This window comes from Mastacembelus armatus, chromosome 17 (assembly GCF_900324485.2).
Source record: "Mastacembelus armatus chromosome 17, fMasArm1.2, whole genome shotgun sequence".
NCBI lineage: Eukaryota > Metazoa > Chordata > Actinopteri > Synbranchiformes > Mastacembelidae > Mastacembelus > Mastacembelus armatus.
In genome coordinates this window covers 20,007,168-20,034,381 of record NC_046649.1, presented here as the reverse complement: position 1 = coordinate 20,034,381, position 27,214 = coordinate 20,007,168, and the positions used below count along the sequence as shown (strand labels likewise).

Sequence of the window (27,214 nt, the reverse complement as noted above, 5' to 3'; positions counted from 1 at the left end):
GCTTGTAGCTAACTCCCATTGAGGCTAAATGACTATGTAGAGTAAAACTCTGTTACTGTTGCTTCTCCTTCTTGAGTTACCAAAGTTGGATGCCCATGATGTGGAACTCGAAATGTAAATTTGAATGATGTGAAGATGGTCACAGCAAATTGTGGTCAAATTGTCAAAATTTGTCAAAGAAAATTGCCATTTGCTTCAGACTTCCCTGTGACAAGAAGTTTTCCAACGAGTTTTTTTAGAAAAAGAAGAAAAAGAGATGAGAGCCAACTCTGTGAAACATTAGTAATGCAATTATGTTTTAGTGCTGCTGTGAATCGATTAAAAAATGTGATCGCAAATTTAAAATACTAGGATTTACCTGTAAATGTGTTGAAATAAAGAAATGCATGACAAACTAGTTTAAGGAAACAGATCCAAACTTCCATCTGGAAGCTTTTTATAACGAAACTTGCTGTTCAGCAGACCAGGCGTCGTGTCCTCTGCCATCATATTATGTAGCATAGCCTTCCCTGTAACTTATCCTTATCACACATTGATAGATATCCATCCATGCTGCGATGATGGCAAGCAGAATTAATTTGCATTAAAAAAATATTAACACATTGAAATTTTTAGATTAATCGCGTGTGTTCTTGCGTTAACGTGTTAACATGTTAACGTTGACAGCACTAGTTTTTAGTAGCGTGTGAATCCTGCAGCAGAGGCTGGGACTGTACAGATAGTGGTGCTAAGATAGATGCCGGATGATCTGTAGTTGTTTGGCTGCTTGTTAAATCACAATGTTTTCTAATGTCTGGGTCTGTTTTTTATTAACAAAGACAGCAGCAAGACACCAGTGCAGTGTACTTTGGCAGTTTTACAGAGAACATCAGTTGCACTTTATCCAAAAACCCGGTATCACTCAGCTTTTCCTTGTTCCTGCTTCACTTCACTGTGCTTTTACAAAAAACAAGTTTCTAGTGCAACTTTAAAATGAAATTGAAAATTGCTGACTGACCCTGAAATATTCTAACTCAAAATGAAGGAATGTGACAGAAAGCACAGATCGCTGAACTTTGTTGATGCAATCTGTGCCCTGATGTGATTGAGAGCAGACGCCGGCTTCAATGTCAAATGACTCTCCGGCACCACGCAGACTTTTGTTTACAGGCTGCATAGTACGTGACTGTATCTGTAATTGCTTTGTATATTGGATGTCAAGACAAAAAGAAGCAGCACACAGTGGGAACATTGCTGTTGGCCTCATGTAGGTGAGAGCAACACAATGCTTGCAGCACCACCACATAACCGTAATTTCATGCTTATCATGAGAAGCCATTTAACGTGAGGATTCATCGTGTTTCCCTCAACATGAAACTGTGAATCCAACTGTATACAGCCCTGAAAATCAGCACTGAGTGTTCTGCTCTCCATCCAATCCAAGAATTTGTCACTGAGCAGGCGTGTAATGACATTACATTTCTGTGCTGAAAGCTTGTAATTGCTGTGAAATTATCTTATTAAATGTAACCACTGGAAACCCTGCAACACAAATAACCTGCTGTTCTTGGTTGCTGTTCTTTGGGTCAAAACCAGTCCATTCAAAGGAACCAAAAAGTTATTGCAGCGTTCGCTCCCAGCAGAAGGAGGAAATCAGCAACTCATCATTTTCTGTGTTCTTGTGACCCCGTCTGAGAGAGAAATGAGGCGTTTGTCGGAGGGAAAGAAGCAAGTTGTCAGCTGAAGGCGAAGAGCAGTCTTCCTTAAAGTAATTTGCATTCATGTCCAAATGATGTAATGACACTCGGAGGGTGTTAGCAAAACTATTAGTGGGGGAGGGACACTGGGTTAGACATTGGATTTCCATTTGAATATAAAAAAGGCAAAAATCCTTTTACCCTCCATCTGTGTTATGGGTGGGTTATTCACAGAGCCTGAAATGCATCACTCAGTAGCTGTAAAAACCACATTTATTAACAAGGGTCCATGGCATTTTAAGTATTTTTTAAAAATCCATCTCCTTTTTTACATTTACACTTTATCTGCACTTTATCTTCTGCTCTTGCCATATTTATATGAACATCTGAACCATGCACCTTTGTGTAATTGTTGAATATCTAATAAAACACAACAGCTGCTTTCCTACAAGTGATTTGTTCCCATTCAGCCACACAAACGTTAGTGGTTGAGTGCTGATGTTGGTCGATAAAGTGAGGTTTATAGATGTGCATTAAAGAGCCTACAGCTTCACTGATGTTTGCCACCCCCAAAATGTCACTATACATCAGCTGTGGCAATACCAAATGGGGACCTTTAAAGCGGCTATAATCGATATTTTTATATCAACTATGTATCAAATAACAATGTGACAATGATGTGACAGCATGCAATGTGTCGCCCGTAGTGAGGAACCTACAGAGAATTACCAATTATCAATCTTCACTGCCCCTTGGCTTCACAGCACTTTACAGAGTTTTAGCTCAGTGCCCACAGCTTTACTGGTTCACTCTGCCCTCTGTCTTTTTTAGCCTCAACAAGCAGCTGTTTTTATTGAAAAACACATTGTACACTACCTGCTCAGCACCATGAAGACAAGCTGGTGAATATAGTGGAGCATTTAGCAGATAAAGACCAAGATATTTTCTTCAGGAGAAGGTAGAGACCAATAACAGAGGTAAAAGGAAAGTAGATATTGGAAATGCATTCATCAGGTGGACAGAAACATGATTCCTAATTAATAACATTAATTAACTGTAGCTCCAAAGCTGCTGGATGTGTAAATCAGCAACTCTTTTTCACCATATCAACTTAAAAAGTGCTGATATGTCAGTTTTGTATTCAATACTTATTTCTGCTTCACTCAAGTGGCCAAAAACTTCAGTTATTGCAGGTTTAAGAACTTGAGTGGCAGCTCAGGTTTCTGATGCTGATGAGACACACCAGGGAGTTATTGTTAGGAGGCTGGATCATTGCTTTCTATCACAGGTCCAGCTAGTTCTCTGCAGTGCTCTGCTCTACATAGGGTTGACAGATGTTGCAGGAATGTAATCCCACTGTTAAGTACGTGGTTGGGCCAACCAGTGGTACTATGGACCCTGTACACATACTAAAAAAAGGAATTGTTTGAACAAGTTCATTATGTGAAATGGTAGTAAGGGTGTTAATGATTACTGCTATGTAAATAGACCTTTTTCAGTGCATACCTTCACTCTCACAGACTTGGTAAGACGTGTCAAGGGCCATAATTCATTCAGAGGAGTTGCTAATTAGTGGCAATTGAACAGTGATGGTGGTTAGACAACTGAGTGGACCTGACTCTCAGGCGAAGAGAGAGCAAAGGCCAGTTGGGTCATTGTAGCTTAACCTGAGCAAATACAATGTAAATATAATTCTGGTCACGCTGCCATGTATCTGCTCTTAGCTTGGGTGAGAACAGGATTCATGAGCGAGGCCCGTCGCTTTCAGATGAAACTGTCTAACCAGTCCCTGTGGTCGGCGCCACTGCAGCTTAGTGTTTCTCTTTGCTTCGGTGTGAGTATGAGTCTAAAGCAGCTTCAAATAATGTAGGTTAAAGATTCTGTAGTTTAAAACAAGAGAAGGGTGTGAGCTCATGGGGCTCGGCAGATTTACGGTGGTATAGTATAGTATTTCCATAGACAACTTTTGGTCAGTACTAACCACTCCAGACCAGGAACACCCAAGACCTACAGTTTGGGAGACTCTGTCACTCAGAACTTTACATTGTCTGATTTTCCTGCTTCCAACAATCAGCTTGACTGAATGTTCCCCTGCTGCCTGATATACCCCACACACTGACAGGTGCCACTGTAAAGCAATAATCACTGTTATTCACTTTACCACTTTGTCAGTGGGCAGAATGTTATGGCTGGTCTGTATATGTCACAATGTAAATGAAAGAATGTTAAACGTCACTGTGACAAATATAATTGCAGCCTGACTAGGTATGATACTGTAAATTAGAACGCCTGTGGTGAAGTCCTTACATCTGCTAGAAGCTCTGTGCAGACCAACACAGAAAACCATTTGTGTTCAGGCTTTTTGCAGACATGGTCATGTTTACACCACATACTGTTGTGACTGCATGTCGTACTTAATGCGGTTGGAAGATTTAACTTTGATGTCACCAACCTTTTTTTTCACATTGATTGACACATATTTACCATATCTCTTTTTAGAGCAGACTATTTTTAGCCTTCGTGCGAATAAAACTTCCTCTGTAGTGGATGCTAACAAAATTACATCCAGCTCCTGTGAATCAGTTATTCCATATCCTGGGCAGTAACGCAGGTAGACAAGATGGTTAGCCCAGAGTCACAAAAGCAGCAAATGCATTTTCTGCTCTGCTATGTCGAATAAGCTTTACAGGGTGAAATCTCAAAGACACACCTGCATCACGAGTCACGTAGCATCCCACTCCCATCTAATAAGCAATATTAGATCCAGTACCTGTGTGACTTGTGTGAAAAATGACACTATAAAGAGATCATAAAAAAAGCTTCATAACACATAGCTCCAGCGTGTCAGTGTGTATTAAGATTATATCTGTGCACCAGTGTCACCATAAGAATATTTATGCTTTTTTATAAGAATTTTATTTGTCCTCAAAGGGCTATATTGTCCTCATTCAGGCATAAAAAGATAAGATGAAACTTTATTGGTCCCTATCGAAAAATTATATAGTAGTAGCAGCAAAAAGTAATAGCATTCAGTTGGAGAAAAAAAACAACTAACACTAAAACATGCAGTAGAAGATACTGTAAAACAGGACATTAAGAATAATGGAAACAACAAGAGTAGCAATATTAATACATACAACGAAAAAATATGTTTTTACTGACATTTTCAACTTTTTTAACTAAAATATCCAGGGGCTTTATTGAATAGAAGTACAGCAGTTTTAGTATAAATTAGATCAGAAAACATTTTTAGATCGAGTGTAAAGAAAAACTGAGTTGAAATTGAATTATTGTAACTAATGCTTTAAGCAAAGTGCTAAAAATTATTTAACTAAGTTTCTGCTGCTGTCTGTGTTTGTGAATCTCAGTTTTGGGTAGAAAAAATGCAACATTTGAAGGGTCAACTTTATTTATTTCTTCTCTTTTTGTAATAAACAGTCATGGAAATAGTTCTTAGTTTCAGCTTTATAAAACACAATGTTGTATAAATGAATAATGTTGCTGTCTCTGAAGAATTAGGAACTACTGGTATGCACTGTACGCTGTAATTATAATAATATATAGAAACTCATGTAAATTCCCAGTGACTCTAATGGTCTGTAAATGTCTTGTCTTTACATTAATCAGGTCTACAGATGGCTGTATGCATTCACAGAAAGTGGCGTAGTTCTGTCCAAACCATTGCAGTGAAAAAAACAATTAATGAGAGTCTCACCTAGAACCAGTGGCTGCTTCGCATCAGTGTAATGTGTGTAGGAGCTGGGTGTTTTGGTGCGAAGGTAAGAGCCTGATTGTGTGAAATGTGGAGTGCACTGCTCAGGCATGAAAATGTTTCACAGGTATGCTGCTTTAAATTTTTACCACTTGCGCTCCTCCTCCCACTCCCTCTCTTGCTGTTCTTCTTTTCCCAAGCCAGTGTTTGACATTTTAACTGCAGCAGGTGCTGAATTCTAACTCTCCCGACAGAGCAGATAACTTGCTCTATCTACATGTCTCATGGATCCTCTAACACCGTTTGACTTAAACAAGCTTTTCAGCTGTTTAGGGCGGATAAAGATTTGTTTCGTTATGCTCATTGTGCTGTGGATGTCCAAGTAATCTGCAAAACAGGCTAAAACATAAAACAGCCTCACGTGTAGTTTGAGACAACACTTCCTAGTGCCAGCCTGGGAGGGATAGCTCCTATCAGTGTCCTAAGAAAGAAGAATGAGCGCAGCCTTAATGCTCAGTGCAGCATCCACTGTAATGCATCCTGTCAGTGATGTTCTGTTGTATGTTCAGCTCTAAATTGGTTGTGAACTAGTCACTTCAGATTATAGTTGCACAATTCTGTGTGAAAAGGGAAGCAGTCACCTCTTGGCAATAGTATTAAAATCTGCTTGTAAAATTGTCAAGTCCTCATCTCCCCCAACAGCCTGTTCTCAAGAGTTTCTCAGCCTGCAACAAATAACAATTCAGCCGTTTGCTTGACAAACACCAGCTTTCGGGTTTCTTTTTCATCTGTGAACATGTTCCATTACTGCTTCACACTTTGTTTTCAGTTTCTTTTTAAACACACTCAGAGACTAATCATAGTAATCCCAGAGAGAGACTTCCAGTGTCGTTTTGATTTATTTTTTGTTTTTTGTTTTTTTTTTAACTTGTGCGTCTGCAGAGCCACGTTAAATGAGATGGTTTACTTTCTGGTCAGTTTTCAATGCAGCTCCCAGAGAGTTCCGATTTTAAAGGCTCGGTAATGATGGTGCATTTGTACAATAGCATACCCTGATTTTAGCAGCTTGGTGGGGATTGTTATGCTACAGTACTATGGACACAAAGTACAGCATGTCCATTCAGTTCAATGCACTAGCTTTGTTTTTGCTCCAGCATTCACTTTGTTTTGTTATTTTTAGCAGGAAGCTGTCATATGTTCAATTAAACCTTTTTTCTGCCTTTAGAGAGTGTGCACATATTTAATTTGACATGGATAAATAGTCATTTGCCCATCGAGCTACACTAAGGACAAACTGAAAACATCTTGGCTAAGTCTCGACAGGTTTTCCACACCTGGATTTGGGCAGTTTACCTGATTTTTCCTGGCACATCCTTTCAAACTCTGTCAGAGTGGATGGGACGTGTTTGTGAACTGCCATCTCAGGTATATGTCACCGACAGTCCTGAAGGCACGACAATGTTCTTAGCCTGTATTTGTTTACCTTTTGTCAAGCTGGCGCCATTAACCCCCTGATGCACTCAAGCACATTAACGTTCCTGTTGACTTTTTTGACGGTGCATCAGAGGGTTAAAATTAAAAATGCAAAGTTATTTTAAGAAAACAAACAGGATGATTCTCTGAAGGGATAAGCAGCCTCTTGTTCCTGGAGTAAGGACTCAGAGAAGGAGCGATATTTTTGATGTAAATTGAGACAAATGGAGGCTAAGAGCTGTAAAGTACCTTAATTACCTTCATGAGCTGTGTGTAACAGTGACTGCCACCACAGCTGCTGACCATGTTGACAAGTGGACCAACTGATTGTCCAAATTACAGTACATAACTTTCTGTTTATACAACACCAGCATCCACCTGTTCCTTTCACCTCATCCACCATTGTCTCCCACCCTGCACCTCCACACCCTCTGTTTTGACGGACTAAATATGGAGGAATATGAGTATTTGAGTATTTTAGTTTTATAATATAGAAATAAGTAAAATACAATACTTGAAAACAATGATAGATATAGATAAAATACTGTACCTTATTAATCTCAAAGAGAAATTGTTTCAGCAGTCACATGACTCACAAAACCATGAGGCAGATATGAAACAATTAACAGTTAAATTGTGAGGTTAGTGTAATACTATATACTGTATGTATAATTTATGATTTGTTTACACAAATAATTCTGCACATATACATAGATGCTGTAGATAATATAATGCTAAATATATATACTATATATATATATATATATATATATATATATACACACTATATATATACTATATACACTGAAACTGAATCCAAAGGAGATCTGGTTTTGTATGAATGTGTCAAGTAAGTGAATTTATTACATGTTAAAGGAAGAATAATCACTTCATTATTCCATCTGCCACACATTTCAGATTTCTGATTTGTGTGAAGCATCATTTACCATCTTCATAATGTGGTGTGATGAACATGAAAATGTAAAATCACAGCAGCGTAAGCCGTAAGCCTCCTGTAAAACCAGGCGCGGTGCTGCATTGTCAGAGCGAGAAGGTTTTGCATATTAAGGTCATAGCAAATTTCTTTGCAAGATGCCATAAATCTCCTTTACTTTAAGAGAGGGGACCTGGCGCGGCTTAAGAGCAGCCTGAACAGTTGAGGAGCTTAATAGTACCATGGTTATGGGACTTTTGCATGGGATTACTCCCTATTGTAACTCTCTGAAGTGCGACACTGGAGAAAGGGTTGCTCTAAATTATTCAATGGTACAAGTGAGATTAATTGATTATTGAGCTATAAATCAATGATAATCAGTAGTTCTGTCTGTGATTCTAGAGCTCAAGTCTTTGTCTTGATCCCTGTTGCTTAAGATAGTCCTCATCTGTTTTGCTAATCCGTGGTTTTTACTCCCCTGGTCTTAGATAGGCATTCTATTACCATGCTGCATAGGCTGCAGGGCTTTCAGTCTGCCACTTACCTGCAGACTGAATTCTACTTCCTCTGCTTCTGTTTTGGTTTTTGTTTGTTTGTTCTGGAGTCATAAAATAGCTTATTAATACTTTGATTTCATCCTTTAGTGCCTGTTAGCTAATGTCAACATGAAAACATGCAGACTAAGATGAACACATTAGGCACCGTTAGCATTCTTCACTTTGAGCATGTTAGCATGTTGATGTAACATTTAGCTCTAAGTACTGCAGTGTCTGGGCGTACAGTAGCTCTAGAGAGCTGCCAGTGTAAATGATGTAGCTTCAGTGCACTGACATAAGGCCTTTTTAATTATAAAGAAGTCAACTCTTCAAAGGAAGACAGTGTTTGATGAATAAAACTATTTGGGTGTTTTTGCCTCATTTATTCACTCAGATGTTGCAGTAGATGAGCTGGTTCTATAAACATATGCTCTGAGTTTAGTTCACATTCAGTTCCTGTTGCTATTGACCTATATATATATATATATATATATATATATATATATATATATATATATATATATATATATATATATAGTACTGAAGATGCACACTGACTTAAGGGAACTGGATTCAAATTGTTCAATCCAATTAAGCCATTAAGAAGGAAAAGCCGTGTTATTATTGGACTTCATGGTCCAAGAAATGGCAAAATAACAACGAATTGTGCCAATATTTAGGCAGTATGGCGCACTTCATATTCAGTTTGGGTTTTCAGCAGCAGGGGATCCTGTTAAAAATTCCTTTTGTTTTTGTTGTTGCTGTTTTTCCTTTTCTCTCAGGCAATTAAAATTCAAAGCTGCCATTCATGCTGTCTGTGTTTCAATCCTTCCCACCTCCCCTCCCAAATAAAATGGTGTGGCTGCTGATTAGTGGCAGGTGGGTTTGTTGACAGGTGGCCTGTTTCCATGACACCAGAGCCCATGCACATTAACATCCCCCGAGTCTATGTGCAGAGTGCATACATGATGTGTTTGGCACATTCAGGGGCTGTTTAGCTGCTGTAAGGCTGACACTTGCTCCCAATATGATTGGTAGAGGATGTTTATTATATTTTAGAGATCAGACAGTGAACGTCCCCAGCTGCTGATATAAATTAATGAATGTCAATGGCAGCCTGTCAGGTGGCCCATCATTTCAGTCCAGACCTATAAATATCTCATCAGTGGATTGCCATGGAATTTGGTAAAGACCATTATGGTGGTTTAACAGTTTGGCCTCTGTGCTCAGAAGAAAGATTTGACTTGGCTATTTCAGCAGGCACAGGAGTCAGTCACAGGAGAAATACAACTTTTCTTAACATTCAGAGTCACAATTTTGTTTAGAGTTGGAGGGTGTGTGAACTCTGCAGCTGAGCTTCCAGAGAGCTGTGTGCAAAAGCAGCTCCTTGATGCCAGTAAATCTCCTCAAACTGCACAGCTGCTTGTTAGCAACAATGTCTTGTTTTCTAAAAGATATTTAAATGCACCTTTGATAGAGCTGAGAGCTGAGTGATGAAAGTAAGGCACAGTAATGCTTTACTTTTACTGCAGAGTACTCAGTGCCCTTCCCAACACTGATAACCAAATATCTGCTGCACTAATGACTTTCCCATCAGCATCAACTGTATTTTGTGCTAGTAAGTGTAAGCAAATGTTAGCATCCTAGCACACTGAACTAAGACGGTAAATATGCCTCAACTGTATTTTGTGCTAGTAAGTGTAAGCAAATGTTAGCATGCTAGCACACTGAACTAAGATGGTAAATATGCCTCAACTGTATTTTGTGCTAGTAAGTATAAGCAAATGTTAGCATGCTAGCACACTGAACTAAGAAGTAGATATGGTGAACGTTAACAAAGCTAAACTACATCAATTAAGTCCTGCTGGTATGTACCGTACTGTAAGAACAGCCTCAATGACCTGCTTGCATATGTTTCCTAATTTATGTTTTTCATAATTAAGTTTTGTTGTGTTCTTGCTTTAAAAAAAATGTTAATTAGGATTTCACTAGAGAGATTAAGAGTCCTGGTGGGCTGGATGTTGTTTCAGAAGCTTAGGCAATGCAAGACATTTAGTACTAAAATACAAAGTATTGGCACGCAACATGAGCTTGTGATAAGTGCATGCTAAAAATGAGCTGAACCCAAGTAGGACTGTGCTTTTCAACTCATTGCACATCACTGACAATTAGTGCATCAGCTGAACAGAAAATGTGCTTGCCACACTTTGATTCACAGCTCAGCTCTAGCTGACTAATCTGGCTTTGTCTTTTGAAAATGACAGCCGGTTATGTAATCAGTTTGAAATATCAGCCCAGTTGTTTCAGATGAAGCAGGAGAAAAATTTGCTTTGAAGCTTTAGCTGGAGTGTGACAGACAAATTATCTATGGGCTGTAATTGTATGAAATCAGTGCAGGCTTTTGACTTCGATTCATATTTGAAGCATTTGAGTGCAATCAGTTGAACTCAATTAAAAGAATAAATGGAAAGGATATTACAACATCATACACACATTTTACTCCAGTAGTAAAATATTATCTTCTTCCTGGGCCTATAGGAAATTAGAAAAATAATATTTTTTTATGTCAAAAATTGTCAGACCTCTACAGTATGAATATTTTCAAAGGTAATGGAGTTGGCAGCGGTAAATTTTCGGAACAAGCATAAACGTTAATTATGATTATCAAAGCTATATGTAGCACTGTAATGAATTCAGTGAATAACTCAGATTTCTCAATTATATCAAGGGTTCAGTGATCTATTATTTACGTAAGACATAATGAGGCATTTATTTTTCCATGAGACACATACAAAGAAGCATCGGCTGCAAAGCAAATAGCTCAGACACGTCCACCTTAGACCTAGAATAAAGACGGACTAAAATGTAGGGGTGTTGTATTTCTCCTCAAGTCTTTGCCTCAGACTCACTGGGGTGCTGTGAAACTAATGAGAGAAAACTGCTGGGGTTGTGGTCGGCATAAAAACATCAGATGTCTTCTGTTGTTGTTGGTTTCCAGGCGGAGATGCAGAGATCAGTGGAAATCCCTCAAACCCCTCACCATGAGCTCTGTGCATGTCAGGAGGGGAAAGGATTGCTGTGAGGATGCAGGAGGGGGGAAAATATATTTCTTTTTTTTGTTTTTTTGGCTGGTGCCATCTGCTTGGTGATTTGGGTCCTGCAAGTGTGGAGCAAGTTAGGGCGATGGATGTTCTCTACAAGCAGAGTGTCAGTGAACACAGCAGCCTGGATCATGCTAACATCACAGAGTCTGGAGGTAACTGCCCCTGTCTCAGATTTTATGTTCATGTAAAAAACCAAAAAAAAAAACAACAGGAACCTGTGTAGCTGTTTCAGTCTCACTCCCCCTTGGCAGCTTGCTATGTGGGATGACACTACTGAACAAATTAGAGACATTGGTTTTGATTCAGAGGTTAGGAGCCAGACTAGTTTAAGGCTATATGCAAAATGGTGTTCTGTATGCTTGTTTGCATGCTGAATTAAACATTAATGGTTGTGAAATACCTTCAGAAGGGCACAGGTGCATAATTTGATCAGAAACAGCAGACAAGATAAACAGAATGAGGACTTTGACCAGACTAGATCCCTAAACCATTAATGAGACATCTTACACTACTGTAGTCCCTGTTGGATTTCACCTTTAATATGCCCTAAAAAGTTCATTTTAGAGCTGATTATTATGACATTTCTTGCCATATTATGACATTTATCATACATTGTACTTCACAAACTAAGTGGGATTTCACATTAGAAAAGGCTGAGTAATGATGACAGTAGCTGAATAAATGTACTGTGTCATCATCAGCTGCAGCTCCCTTTGAAGCTCTGACATTTTTCTGTGACACTCCGGGGAAGTTTAAGAATAAATTTCTGCTTGACTATGATATTTTTATGCTTTTGTCGGCACACAGTCCTCTGTCGTCTCCCTCCTCATCTCCATCATCACTAAAACAGAGTGTAGTTTGAGTCCACTGGCAGTAAACCCACTGTACTTCATGATAAGCTATTCAGTGGGTTTGTCACGTTACAGAATCTTCTTCAGTGGCACAAATATTGTTGCTGTTTGCTAAAACATCAGGCTCCACACAGGGAGTTCAGAGCACCTCTGTCCCTTTTTATAAGCCCTCCTTCATGCTCTCACAACTCTCATATTGACATCTGCTTAAGGAAGACAACAGGGCCATTAACCTGGGGGGAGAGGCAAGTAAGGCAACAGAAAATACAACAGAGAGAGGGATAAACAAAGTATGATGGGAAGATGAGAGATGAAAGGGTCAGGGAGAGAAATTGTGGATAGAGGGAATAAATACAGGAAATGGGTGAAAAAAGGGTTATGGAAACAAGAGAGAAAGAAATTTTGAAACGCTAAGAATATTGAACCAGAAATACAGATTCCCAAGGGGACTAAAATCCAATATCATCAGGCCCTGAAGAACTACATTATGAATGACTAATCCCAAAGAAAATACCAGAAGACAAAATAGAGAAAGCAATTGAGCAAACCTCCTTTTGGGATTTTTTTGTTTGTTTTTTGGAATAAAGGCAATAAAATGTAAACTGGGGAACGGCAATTCACAACGCAGCATTGCAGGGTGGAAGAAGTGGTGTCAAAATGTCTCACAGTAATGCCAACAAAATTAATCATTCATTTAGAAATAGTCAAGGTTTATCTAAATCACAAGATGAAGAAAAAGTATTAACTGACATTAACATCTGGAGGTCCTCCAGACTGTGAAATCCTGGGGCGCCAACTGTCCCGATAATAAACATCCCTGCTCAGCACAGAGCTCTCTAAAAACTGTTCGTCTTTGTTATGGATTCTGGCTATTTCCCAATGAGCTGAAGACAGTGACGTTTGTCCTGCAACTCAAAAGCAAACAGATCTGGCAAGAGTTACAGAAGCATTTTTTGAATGATAACCTGAAGAAAGTCTTGCAAATATTAAAGCACTGACCACAGTGTCTTTAGGAAAAAATCTACCTTTGCAAAGCAGAAACTGTAGACCTCATTTACACCCATAACACTAAAAAGTTCAAACCGAATATGTTTTGCATGTTTGTGTAAACCTTCAATGGATATTTGACTCAATCTGACACAATGAGTTTAATATAATCATATTTAACAGGTTTAGGGAAACTGTACAAATATTTAATTAATGGCAGATTAATCTCCATTTAGTGCCGTGTGATTATTTCCAGGATGAGACTGAAGTTCATAGTAATCAAGGAACGTGACTCACGCTAGTGAAACATTGTTTGAATCTGTGGATTTCTTTATAAAAAGTGTGTGATCAGCTGTAGGTGCTGAGTCCTTTAGGTTGTCTGCTGTGGCACAACAGTGACCACAAGAATTTAAATATCTGATTTTATGATGTGTAGAGTACATAACACATGACATAGTCTAAACCATAGTTTCACACAGGAAATATAAAATCTGCTCTATTCCTAAAATAGTAGCTTGAAAGTTGGCTTGTATTGCTGTTGGTTTGATTAAACATGTGCTGGAGTTAGTCATGTTATACTTGTGGAAATATTTCTGCTTTTCTGCTGTTTGATGCCACATTTTACATTAAAACACTTAAACTCATTATCAGAAATGTGAAGCAGATGCATTTGGGTTGTACTTAACATGATTACGCTTTCTGGAGTTAAATAAGGAGGCTGATTTCAAAACCTTTAAATTTGCTCTCTCTGATTTGCAGAACTACAAGTGCAAGGCTGCACAAATTTTTTAAAATGTCAAAATTGGACAGTTACATTTTGGCTCAAATGAGAACCTTTTTGTTGAACTCAGATGCTTCCTGCAGGTTGTTTCACCTTAAACTAAACTGGAAAGAACCAGACACTGGTTGCATGCAAATAGCACCTGAATAATCTGCCTTATGCTGAAGTCAACCCAGAGCAACATTAAAGTCTGAGCAAACTAGCTGAAGTTAGATGCGTGTTAAAAGTCAGTGTATCTCAAAAAGAGAATGGACACTGAAAACACTGAAACATGTGCACTCTTGTAAAATGGAAACAGTGGACCTTGTCTCCAATTAATGCTGCGTGACTATTTTGCAGTATGGTATTCAGAATATTATATGTATAGCAGGACGAATACGTGGTTTCACTTTAGATGTCACTGGTTGATGGTTGTAGCCAGAGTTAGTTTAATTTAATGCTCTATGGGCTCAGAAATGTGGAAGCATGTGAAACATCCTGGTTGTTTTTTTTGACAGGATGTGCCACTGGGCAACTTTCAGAGAATGAATTCTGATCTAACCTATCCAGCTCAGTGTTGCCGTGTAGAAATGGTTCAATAAAAACAAAGACGGCACTTCTTCATTTCATGCTATGTAGCTTGTCATAGCCACTCTGCCAATCCTGAAGATCCTGGCAGCTGTAGCTAAGTTTGCCACGTGAAAAGGTGCTTTTTTTTTTTTTTTTTAACAGACAAGTATCATCACAGCACTGATGAGTGTCCTTCACAGGAGGCTGCTGCATCTGTATACACCAGCCTGGCAACCAAAACAGTAACACTATGGCTGAAGGGAATGTCATTATTTCTGCAGGTCATAAACCAATCAAATACTGGACCAATGGTGGTTGGAGGTACACTATAATCAGTCGGATTCATCCTCTGGAAACCGTGAACATCTGTACAAATGTCATGGCAATCCATCCAGCACTTGTTCTATTTTCACGTCTTGTCTATAGTTTAAAGTAGTTAAAAAGCTAGAGAGGGAACTAGCTCATAATATAGTTAGTTTCAATCCAAAGCTGTTGGAAAGAAAAAGACAAAAGCAGCTCATTAATCACCAGTAAGCTTCTTTCCAACCTTATATCAACAAAAGATGAAGTTTCTCTGCATCAACAGTTGTTTCTTCAGTCACTAATGTCCTCGCTCTGGTTATTAATAGCATTGCATTCTGGTACAAACATAAGCGAAACTAGACTTGAAGAAAGCAAATTGTCTTTTTCTTAATGCAGGTTGTGGAGGTCACCTCTGATGCTTCACATCGCCTCCTGGCAGAATTAAGAAACGCCTCAGCAAGCCTGCATGGCTGCATTGCTCATTGCCGTCATTAAAATAGATTGCTGTGCTCTGTGGTCTGTGTAAAAGAAAAATGTTACAAAAAAGCCGTTTTCACCCTGCAGCTCTTCTCTGGATTTCATCACAGTTTTGTCCCCGGGGCTCCTCAGCTGCTCTGAGACACAGAAAGACATGGTTTGTTGTTCCTCTACACAGAACTTGCCCATGGGCACATGCAATGACTCGTCCTGCAGCCTGTTGTAAAAAGTAATCAGTTAATAATGAACAGTTATTTGCATCTGGCTACATCCTGCCAGGAGACAGAAATTTCACATTTGCGTAAAGAAAGGACAGACAAAATGTGCTATTCATGTTGTTGGTGCTTTGGTCAGTTTTCAAAGAGTCTGGTGAAAAAGCCCTTTTTTAAGATAGCTTTGTGTTTGTGACGCCCTGTTTGGCAATTTAATTGAGGGAGAGCAGAAAAAGATTACGAGAGAGATAGATGGCTCATATAATGACCACCATAAGAAAGCAAGAACTGCTTTTGTCTGATGAAATATTCTCCCTAGATTATATCTGAGGTTTCTTGTTAAAGGGTGGATGTGTGGCAGGCACAAGCTGACCTGGCTGAAAGAACAGGAGGTACTGCACTGATCCTGCTCTTTAGCAGCGTACTAATATTACTTTATTCATATAGCACCTTCAGAACTATTATACAGTGTTTTAGGTACTTTTTTTCTATAGATATTTTTATAAGATACGTGATTATTCAGGATCTTTATAGATGCTGGTAGGAGCACTTGTCACTGGAAACAGGGAAACAGATAACCTGCCTTTGTCCAGTAGTCTGTATTCTAAGCTGAGCTAACAGGCTGGTGGTGTTAGCTTCATATAAAGCAAATGAGACCATTTCCCAAAATTTCAGACTGTTCCTGTAAATCCATGGTCATGATTTCTGAGCTGCCAAAAGTAGAAAAGTACAAGCTAAAGACCAGGTGCTGCCGTGAGCATCCAGGGAAGCAGCGTCATGCTGAGGTCCTGCTGTGATTCTGTGTGTCTTTATCCATTAATATTACATTATTGCTTGCTTTTGTTGAACATACGGATGTTTTTACAGCCAAAATGTTGTTTCCGTGCAGTGAGGATCAATGTCATACGATAGCTGAGTTGTGTTCTGCTAAGTGTTTTCGACAGGTGTCGTGTCATATTTGTGCAGCTGCACAGCCATTCTAAAGTGTGGTTTGACTAAACCAGTCGTCAGGATGGATTTTCTGGCACACGTGGACAGCTCACCTGCTGTGAATGTCAAGTGCAAATTATTGAACAGAGTCGGAGGTAGAGGAGTCTCTCACTGATCCCGGGCAGCTCTCCACCACTCCTTAGCCTCTGGCGCCCGGCAGGTAAAGCACAACAAGCTCCAGCTCAGTCAGACTGAGGGGATTATTTACTTAGGCCCTGCTCAGAGTGTCTGACTTCATTTCTCAAACACCCTTCATTTCTCAGTGCTGGTAGCACTGCAGCATCCTAGCATGTCAGTCCCAATTGTCCTGCCTCACTTGTCTCAGGTTTGTGGTGAAGAGAGCAGGAAACAAAAGGATTTAACTGAGCTTTTTTACATGTTCTCATTTTGGGCTTTTTTTATCCAGTTCAGTTCAGTTTTTGCCCAAACACAATTTATTATGTTTCATTTTTTTTAAAAAGCCATGGCAGAATGGACTAAAAAAGACTCAGTAAAAAGCCAGGAACCCTCGAGGCAGACCTCGTGACACCTTTGTTTGAGTAAAAGGCTGGCTCTGTTTTTCCTGCTTTAACAAAACAAGCAAATTGCATTCTCTCTGTCCTCCGGCTCCAAATGCTTTTTGCTGCCTGCCAAATCAGTTTCACAATGTGCCTTATCTCTATTTTAAATTGGCCATGCAATAACTGCATCCTTCCTACAAAGTTGTCCTGTTATAATTGTTATAGGTAAACACATCGTCTGTTATAGACCTTGAATTGTATTAGTCGTTCTCTCCACGTCTCTGCTTCCAGACATCTTCTTTGAAATGCTAGTTATCAGGTCAGCAGATCCCACCCCCTTTATTTATTCCAGCAAGCTTTTTGCTCCAGGACACTCAGCTCTTGACTGTGTTTGTAGTCTATGTGTGAATATATGCCTGTATTTGTGAGTGAGCGTCCCTGTGTCTACTGTGAGAGTGGCAAATGGCTAATGAATAATGCAGGGTAATAGTGATATGTTGACAGCTCTGACGGCTGAGAACTGCTGAGCTGTGTATCAGTGATAATGTGCCATTTCCCTTCTGTGCTCCTCCACTCTCTTATTACAACAAATTGCATTTTTTTGTAATTTCACCTCCCTACAACCCCAGTGCCTGTGTGTTTGTGAGTCTGATGGGCTGTCCAAACTCTAAACTACATTCTGCACATGGGGCCTTAAACACACATTTTACAGTAATGATGTCTGAAACTCTTCAGTTTAGTTTGCTGATTTTCTGCTTGTTTCTGTCATTGCGCACTGAGTTTGTGAGTTTGTGCTTTAGTCCTCAGTATTTTTGTCTAGAAAACTGGAGGGTTTAGTTGAGTTGCAGGTTCCATTTTATTATCAGCAATCAAATATTGAGAGTTTTTTAAGGGTCCTCCAAAGAAAAAGCCAAAAAAACCATATGTCATTGAACAAGACAGCCATGCCGTGGAATCTGTGAGGTAGGGAAATGCTTTGAGATGCTAAACTAAGTATGCCCTCAGTGGGAATGCAACACTATCACTTATGTTAGTAGGATTCATTCTCATGGCTTCATGAATGTCTGTGTAAAATGTCAGTGCAATCTGGCTTTGGGATATTTCAGCAGCAGAGTGGTGTCAGACACGCAGACAGACAGATATTACAGATCCTAAAGCTATGTCACTCATCGCTTTAAGTGAAGAGAATACACAGTATTTGGTCAAAAGGATCTACACTGAAGGTGCAGTGAGGGTTGGACACATCATTTCTAGCAACCTGGCTGCAGCCCTGGATCCACTGATTCAACCAGAATTTATGAAATTACTTTAAACATCATGCTGTCAGCCAGGTCTTCAGAACAAATCCTCAGCAGAACAGCATACACTGCACAATTTACTTGTTAATTATCTGCAACAGAAACAAACAACAAAAAAAAAAAAAACTGAATGAAAAGCACAGCTGAACTCTCAATGATAAGAGCACCATCTGCAAAAACTCAAACTTCATCAGTTTTAGCACCAAGGACACAAACATCCAGAGTACCACTCATCTTGTTTGACTGATTTTTACAATGTGCACCACAGCAGTTATTGCTGAGCACTGAAGATGGAGACGTACTCAATGAGGACAACAATTAGAACTGCAGTGGAAAGCTAGGTGGTCATGTGGTTCCAAGGACTGTCCAGTATCAGGGAGTTCAAAGGTTTGATCTCAGCAGATTTGTCTCAGGAGCATCATGTCATATCCAAGTGTCCTTGAACATGATGCTGCATCCTCCACCTGCTCACTGTTTAGCAGCAGCACTGATGACTGTGAAATGCACAACATGGAGCCTACAGTATGCAAATCCTTCTCCCTGTTTGACCCCTTTGCATTTAATGATGCATTTGTTTGCATAATAATTTGCAGTGGCTCTGGAATATATTTATGGAGGTCACTGTAAGCCAAAAAATGTCTGTGTGTGTTTTGTAAGGTCTAGACTATACAACATTATACTGCAGTCTTCTTATACTGTAATTTAAACTTTTATTGAAATATCAAACTGTCACTTGATACTGTAACACAGAAAGTTTAAGTATCTTATTCATTTTTGATGGTAACTATAATTTTTTATAGGGTTTTAAAGATTTTTACTGTATAGTTTTTTTGTCTTGGTGTTTACCGTCAGGGCCATGTTTGAATCATCCTGTATAACTCAAACGATGCGTTTTAAGCTCCATGTATAAATCAAACCAAATCAAAATGTAAATCTTTCATGCGTTATAATGATCACAGCATTAGTTTGTCTTGGCTGCTTGGTATCCTTACATATGACAACTCTTGGTCTTATTAGGTCCCTTTAATTAAAGGTCAAAATTTTAAACTCAAATGCAACATTTGTACACAGCCCTGTAATGCAGATCCAGTAAGGCTTTCAGGTTTCTTTCAGTATATCCATCATCCACCCCCACTGTAATAAGACCTATGTTCGTAATTGCTTCTAATTGTAATTGATAAACATATAAAAAAAAAAAAAAAAAACTGGCAGCTATGAACATTTAACAAGAGGCAAGCAATTAGGTATCTGACAATGTGCTACACAGCACATGTAACAAGAAATGCCTTCAAAATACCTCTCGCTGATAAGAACAGTGGGTAAATTAACCTTTAGGAATCGTTCAGACCTGCATTAATCATAGCTGCTTGCACAGCACAATAAAATGACAGGAAGGTGTTTTACTGTTAATTATTTCTAATTCACAACAGCAATAAACATATTTACCACACAACTATGAAAATGAAATGTTTTAGTGAGCTGATTTTCAGCTGTTGGAGCACTACCTGCAGTTTTTTAAAATCAGTGCTTACTGATCCCAGTCTTTCGCTTTGTGATTTTACTGGCAAGCACAAGTTATTTTACTGTACCTGTTCACAGGCTTCTGTAAGGCTGGGGCAGACTGACATTCACTCATCTACAATAATGTGTACTGCAGAAGATAACCCTTTCTACTCTATCGTCCTCCTGCTTTCTTGTATAAGTAGGTCATATAGATAATTCAGAACATTCCCACAAGAGGTCACAAGATGAATCCAAGGGGTCAAGAGGTGATTGGCAGAATAGGACATTGTCCTAACCTTTGCTTTTTTTCTCATAAATTTTACTTCTGAAAAATATTCATGTAAAAGTGGAGGGAAAATCTGTTTTTCTGATCTGGTAACAGCTGTTAGACACATGCGGCTGTTGGTGGGAGAGGACAAGTAGACATTCCTTTGAGTTTTGGGCATCACAAGCCAAAAATACGGATTAAGTGTGTCGACCGCTGTCCAGGGTCCTGATCCTGCAACAGTCGGTTATAAAGGATTCCAGTAACTGATGTCTTAATGAGACAAAAATAAAAAAATGAATACTGTACAAATACAACTGTATAAAATTAATTCATTAATTAATGATTATTCATTATTACTAATGATTTGTTGACATAACATATTCATTTGAAATTCTTAGAATTCTTCTTTTATTGCTTATTAAATATTGATTTTAGGCCTCAGTGATTAGTTGATTTAATAAGAAAATAACGGTTTGATAATAATGTGTGAGTGTTTGTGTGAGCGAGTGGGTGAATGGACAAATAGTGTAAAAGCACTTTGAGTACACTTGAGTGTAGAAAAGCACTATACAAATATAAGACCATTTACCATTTACCATTTACCATTATCATGCTGTGCACTCTATTTCATCTATACAAGGTCTAAGATTGTACACACTGCTGAGAGTCTAGGGGCCATTTGGGAGCACGGGGGCTCCAGGTGTACATTATACAACCTACTTCAGATGTTACTGCTCTGATTTCGACAAATCCTCGAGTGAAGCTGCATCTCAGCGTTGTGTTCTATGTTTGGAAATGATCAAAGCCGGGGGTGTTTAACTCTGATATTTGCTATAACTCATACACCACAAGTCTGATGCTGATGAAAGGTTTGACCATGTTGGTATTGATTAGCCCAAAGGGTTACTGCAGCATCCACGACGTGCACTGCTGTTGTCTTGTGGTTCAAACTCCCCAGAAAAGTGTGAGTTTTATGTATTTTCTCAATGTACTGTACACGACCTCTTTATTAATTTATGTACACAACAGTAAACTGGTCTTTATTTAGAGGAATTACTTGTGAAATATAACTTATGATAGACATATGGTGATACATCTGAGAGGTGTACATGTGCTTTTGCATTTACATTTTTGATCCCTAGCTGAGACTTTATTCAGTGCAACAAGAACATCTGTTAATATTTAATTCTCAGATTAACTGCAGTACAGGCACTCTAGAGCAAAGAGAACAGAGGTCAGAGAAACAACATCCTGGAAACTCTATAGATATTTTTCTTTTGATGCAAAGGAAAAAAAAAAGAAGAGTTGTAAGCAAATGATTGATACAGTAAAAGAACTGTGTTTTTGTATGTTTGCAGGATCCAATCCGGCTCCTATCTAAGCACCGGCTGGTTCACTCTCATCCTTGCCATGGACATGTGCAAAGAGATTCATATCTACGGCATGATAAATGACACCTACTGCAAGTAAGACACCAACTATCCCCCCTCCTCCTCCATACTGAGATGAAAAATGTACGCATTCCTACAAAATCTGGAAAACTAGATTCACACTCACAGCAGTGCCAGCCAATCATGGCCCCCATAACCATAGACTGCCCTGCTGGAATACATTTCCATTGCCTCTGTTTGGATTTAATGGCTGAATTTCAATATGCTGAAATCCATATTGGGTTCTCTGTGCTGTGAATGCCATTATGGTTCTCGGCCTTCCTACCCAGCAGGCTGCAGCATTTCTATCGCTGCCGATGGCTGGGCTGCTGCACCCAATTCTGCCTCTGCTTAAAGTTTTATTTGCTTTATTTGTTGTCCTCTCTCTGACTGTTGGGTGAGGGATTACTATCTGCCTGTGAGGCCATAGAATGGAAGACAAACATGTCGCTGTAGCTGCAGCCACAGCTCCTCAGTCTCAAGTCATCTCAGCCTTGATGAACTTCTCTGTCCCTAGAACTCCTCTCCCTGCTCACAGCTCAACCTGAGCTTTCTCTGTCCCCCGAATCAAAGTTTTACCTAATGCATGGGGAAATCTGCCTTTTATCCTCTGTGTATGTCCTGTGCACAGGACGAGGTGAAATAAAAACAACTCCAGACACATGGCACAGAGGAGTGGGGAGTCAACCAGCATGGAGGATTTTATGTTTCAGTGAGGCATTTAAAAGACAGCCTTTTCTCCTGCCTGTCTTTCACTTATTTACTCCTTTCTTGCATGAGACAGGAGGACATTGTGTTTCTCTGTGTTTCTGAATGGACAATTTAATGTCACACAAAGCACTGCTGGCTGCTCCAGTGCTACAGGAAAAAGAGCTGTTTTGTGTGACGCTGTTCAAAGCTTTAGTCAGAATTGACCTCAGCAGTTGTGTAGCACTTCAACAGGTGCTGCAGAGGGTGAAAGTGAATTTCTTTAATGCTGGTGCGTGCCACTGTGTGACACACAGGGAGGAGAGGCAGTGATTGGGCTGTGTATTACTGTAAGCTGGCAGACAGCCACACTCACCTTCTCTCTCTGGACCCGCTGGCTGGTGTGATGGCCGTTTCTCTTCTCACTCTGCTCATTCTCCCAGTGAAATGGTTACACAAGTCATCCTCTCATAAAGCTGTCACTCGCTATTAGAAACCAAGTGCAGAATGCACAATGAATTTATTCTACGGCGCTTCTGTTTTTATTGATTCATAGTTCTTTTTAATGGCTTGAAGATGCAAACTGTGATCACGGTGACTCATAATGAAATTCGGGTCAGAATAACTTAAGTGTCTTACTGTACATTATTTTGTTTTTTGGGTGTTGTCAACTTTGCTTTGGCTCAGGTTTAAAATGAATCTTGAAACTTGATTTTGCAAGTTTAAGTAATGTTAAGTTAAAAGAGTACTTATTGAATAAATGTGTCCACCAACAGCAGCTTTACAAATGAGAAAAACCTGCTGAGTGGAGAACTTCAGGGCAGCTTCATTTTAAATTGCTGAACACTGTCCTGAAGGATCTTCAGCGTAATAGTTTAATAATTTAGGCTGCTGATTATTTCAGATAATAGCTTGTAAAGCTGAGCCAATCAAAACCAAGGACACTTACAATGTGCTGACTGGAATTTGACCCAAATTGTCTGGAAATGATATTTGACTATGCAGTTAAAAAAAATATTTTACAGTTAAACAATATACTATTAAACACATCTTTTCATGTATGTAAATGTTTGTTTGTTTAGTGTAGAATATCAGACATCAGTGATAGTGTTCAGGAGGCTTCATCACACATGCTGAGTCAAAATAAAAGCACAAACTTTACAGTATGTCAAAATATGTGGGCATGTAAACGCTACACCCATATCTGTTGCTCTAACAGCCTCCAGCCTCAAATGTGTTTTCATATTTCAATGTTTCGCTCTCATTCAGCCAGGAGATGTTAGGTCCAGCACTAATACTGGTGAAAAGACCAGGCTCATACTACACATTCCAGTCCACAATAAACTCAGAAAACCATTTCTCTCTGGCCTTTTTTGGACCTGAAACAGAAAAGAGCCGCTTTCAGACTGTTGTCACAAAGATGAAGCACACTCTTGTCCAAATTGTGATTGGTGCTGTGGCATCTAAAAGGCTGAGAGGTTGAAAAACCAGCCCTAGACCTACAGTAGGCAAAATGACAAATGGAATCAAGACAGACGAACTGGCCTTGTGTCTGTTATTGCATTGTTGCTGACATATGTCAGTGTATATGACTAGTAATGAGCAATGTAGTGTACACACGGTGGATTCAGAAAGTTGTTTGCATTTTATTGTGATATAGATCCGTGTACAGGGGGTGGAGCTATACAGTGTGACGCCACCCGTAGCGTTACGCACCGCGAGAGTGAAGCCGATTCAGGCGCCATTTTCCTTTTGTGGAGCCGGAAATACCGTATATGGACAATAAGGCAGTGTCGTCTAGTGACCGTTCCCATGGCGACCACTGAGCCAATCAGCAGCGAACTTGTTGAACGTACACGCCCCCATGGAGAGAGCGGCTAAAGCTACGACCGCTACAGTCTGATCTGGCCTTAGCCTTAAGGCTTAGCCTGAGGCTGAATATCAATATCTGTTATGTTCAGTTAATTCTACGTATAAAAAGATTCGGTGATTATTCTACGCTGTTCTTAAATGTCCAAGCAGCACCACAGAGGAATGGCGTATGGGTAAAGTAACCTGTCAATCAAACCTGTCAATCATCCTCATGTGGGGGGTGAATGAAGTGACGTTGATTAAAGGAGGCACCCGATTGGTCCGTTATTTCCCGTAATATCTTGTGTTACGGAGCAAATATCGGCATAAAAAATTAGGAATATTAAGAGACGACAAAACCACAATGATTACTGTGGCATTAATAGTGACTTAGTGCTCACAACAATGATTTAAAAAAGGATCAAAACTGATGCCACGGAAGATATATATATTTTTTATTCCACATATTCTTTTTTCTTGCAAAAACTTACATTACCCACAATGCAACACGAGAGATTCATATATATTATGCTAATAGTAGCGGTCCTAGTCTCTGGGTTGCTAAGGTTTGGTAACCTTATTTCTCCACACCCCCACATTTTTGCATTTTTAAACTTGTAGTCCACAGCACCGACTGTTGCTGACAGCAGATTTTCCAGCAGCTCCTTCTGGAGCCACAAAGTATTTTTCACATATGCAGTAATACTTCCCAACAACTGTAAACAGGGGTTGATGTGTGAGTTTGAGTTCCCTTTAATAAGCAGTAAAATAATCCTTCTTTTGTTTCCTGTTCCTTCAGGACAGACGGTTACAGAAAGGTTCCCTACCACTACTATGAGGCCGGCAGTCGTGATGAGTGTGCCGAGTATCTACTGCATGAAAGTGCCCCTTATGGCGGACACCGCTTCATCACGGAGAAGTCTGTCTTTTCCAAGTGGGCCAAGACTCACGCCATTAAATTCTTCAACCCACCGTGGCAGCTGTCGTGACCCCGGCTGAACCAACGAGGAAACGCATCACCATCATCAGTATTATCATTTGAGAACCAGGTGAATCTCCATTCTGACAGAATGTTTGTTCTCTAATGTGGGCAAACTTTAATTTTGCCCCAAAATCCAACCCATATCTATTAAAAAGAGGTTGAGGATTGTTTTCAAAGTCCTGGTTTGTTTGTGGTGGAGCCATCAGTGACCACTAAGTCAGGCAACTTTTTATTGAGGTTTGACCAATCCAGGCAGCAGAAAATATATCTACTGCTTCTTGAATATTTTTCTCCTGAATTTGAAAGTTGAAAAGAGTTCACACACACACTGCCCTGCACTGACTAATCGATCTGTTCGCTGCTGTGTGAGTCTTGCAAAGGATAGCATGAAGACTAAGTTAAAAAATGGAGAAAACATGAAGAAGACACATCCATCCGTTAACTTGCAGTGACCTCAACGGCTCAGATGTCTGCAGGCAATGATCATCGCAGAGGCTGAACTTCAAGTTTTTTTAGGGCTGTATTTGAAGAAGAGCTCAGCCACTGCAGAGACAAATCATGTTGCCATGGACATCAAATGAGCTTGCCTACTCTGTTTCCTCTGCGTGTCCATCTCCTGTCAGGCTGTAATTAATCTATAAAGTATCATTCGGGTCTTCATCTCTGATGGAGGGAGTATTAAAGGCAGATGCTCCGTCAATTTCAATTTAAAAGACAATTCAACAAATGAGGTCATTTGCAAAGGAAAACAAGTGAGCAAACAACAGATTTCAGTCAAAGTTGAAGGTAAATCAGAGGCGTAGGAGTTAATCATAAAGATGTCAGCTTTTTTGTTATATAATGCTGTGAAACTGAATTTCAAGAGACACATTTTGGCATTGGCTTGATGTGCAGATGGTTTATTCTGCAAAGTTAAGTTGCTAAGACTCTTTAACAGTGTGTCATTGGCAGTGTGAGCATCACAGCACATAGAGCGATGTGCAATTAGAAGCTCCAACTTGTGGGATTTAAATCATTTGTGACCCTGCAGAAGGAGAGATTTGTGTGTGCAGTGAAACCATTTTAAGTTAATTGTATTCTGTTATCATTTTGTGCCTGCAATATACTCTGCAGTTCATTGTATAGAGACAGAGGAAGATGCTTTTGCTCTCTCCCTCTCGATCTTCTCATCTAGCTTTGTGCCTCTCTGTACAGTATCACGGTGTGAACATATCTTCCCATTTGTCTTTCGATACAATGTGCATGTCTCCTGGTTTAGGCCATTGCATTTGAATGGATCTGTTCCAGGACACTGACAAATAATCAGCAAAGTGCTGAGGTGTGTAGGTTGGCTGGTAGCTGTGGAGGGCTGAGACAGTTTGGCTGTGATTAAGGTCCCCGGTCAGAGCCGCGGCCCAGAAAAACGAACTGGAAGGATTCAAAGACTTGCTGGACCTCACTCATACTGCAGAGTACTATTTTCTTTCACACAATCTGTAAGCATTGATTTGGTGATTTACAGACCAAATGTTTGTAAAATTTAAATATGAATGTTCATTGTCAGCCTTAGAAACAGTGGTTAAAAATACTTGTGGGCTAAAGAGTTGAGAGTTTTCACATCTGAATGTTGTTCTACCAACAGTTCACTGACTCATTGTAATGTGAACGTCGTCCTAGTCCAACATACAGTGAAATGATTTGATATTTAGGTCCTGAGCCTTATAAGGTCCCAGCTGTGAGAGCAGTACTTTCTGATGCCTTGAGAACTACTGAGGTGGACTTCACAATGTTAAATTAACAGGTGAAACATCACTGCAGCTGCAGCTTGTGTATCATGTTAATTCACACAGTAATAAACCTCTGGTCACTAGTATGATGATGATGAGATGAGATTAACTTAATCCCTGAAGGAAAATTCAGGAATTCCCAAAGGTCAAATTCAGGAGCATCAGTAGTAACAGTACCAGTGGTAATATCAGCTATCAGCGCTAGAACAAGCAGTATATTTATTTTATTTCTTCTAATGTTCACTGATGTTAGAAACAAAATTATGTTGTCAACTTTGATTAGTCTAGAAATGAGCAATGAAATAACCATGAGCAGATTGAGTGTGGAAGTAAATTACAGACTG

At 39.5% G+C, this 27,214-nt stretch overlaps 1 protein-coding gene across 3 annotated transcripts in view; it reads left to right on the top strand.

Moving 5' to 3' along the window:
• Positions 1 to 27,214, top strand: part of st6galnac3 (ST6 (alpha-N-acetyl-neuraminyl-2,3-beta-galactosyl-1,3)-N-acetylgalactosaminide alpha-2,6-sialyltransferase 3) — an 82,013-nt gene that overhangs the window by 35,354 nt on the left and 19,445 nt on the right. The window contains exons 4-5 of one of the 3 annotated variants that reach the window (XR_003296099.1): positions 21,513 to 21,620; positions 24,922 to 25,171. Coding sequence is in view for 2 of the 3 variants with exons in the window: in XM_026314399.1 (XP_026170184.1) it covers positions 21,513 to 21,620; positions 24,922 to 25,111 (298 nt within the window). In the remaining variant the exon portion in view is untranslated. Of the gene's footprint in view, positions 1 to 21,512; positions 21,621 to 24,921; positions 26,493 to 27,214 lie in introns of those variants that run through there. The other 2 variants (XM_026314399.1, XM_026314401.1) reach the window with 2 other exon arrangements.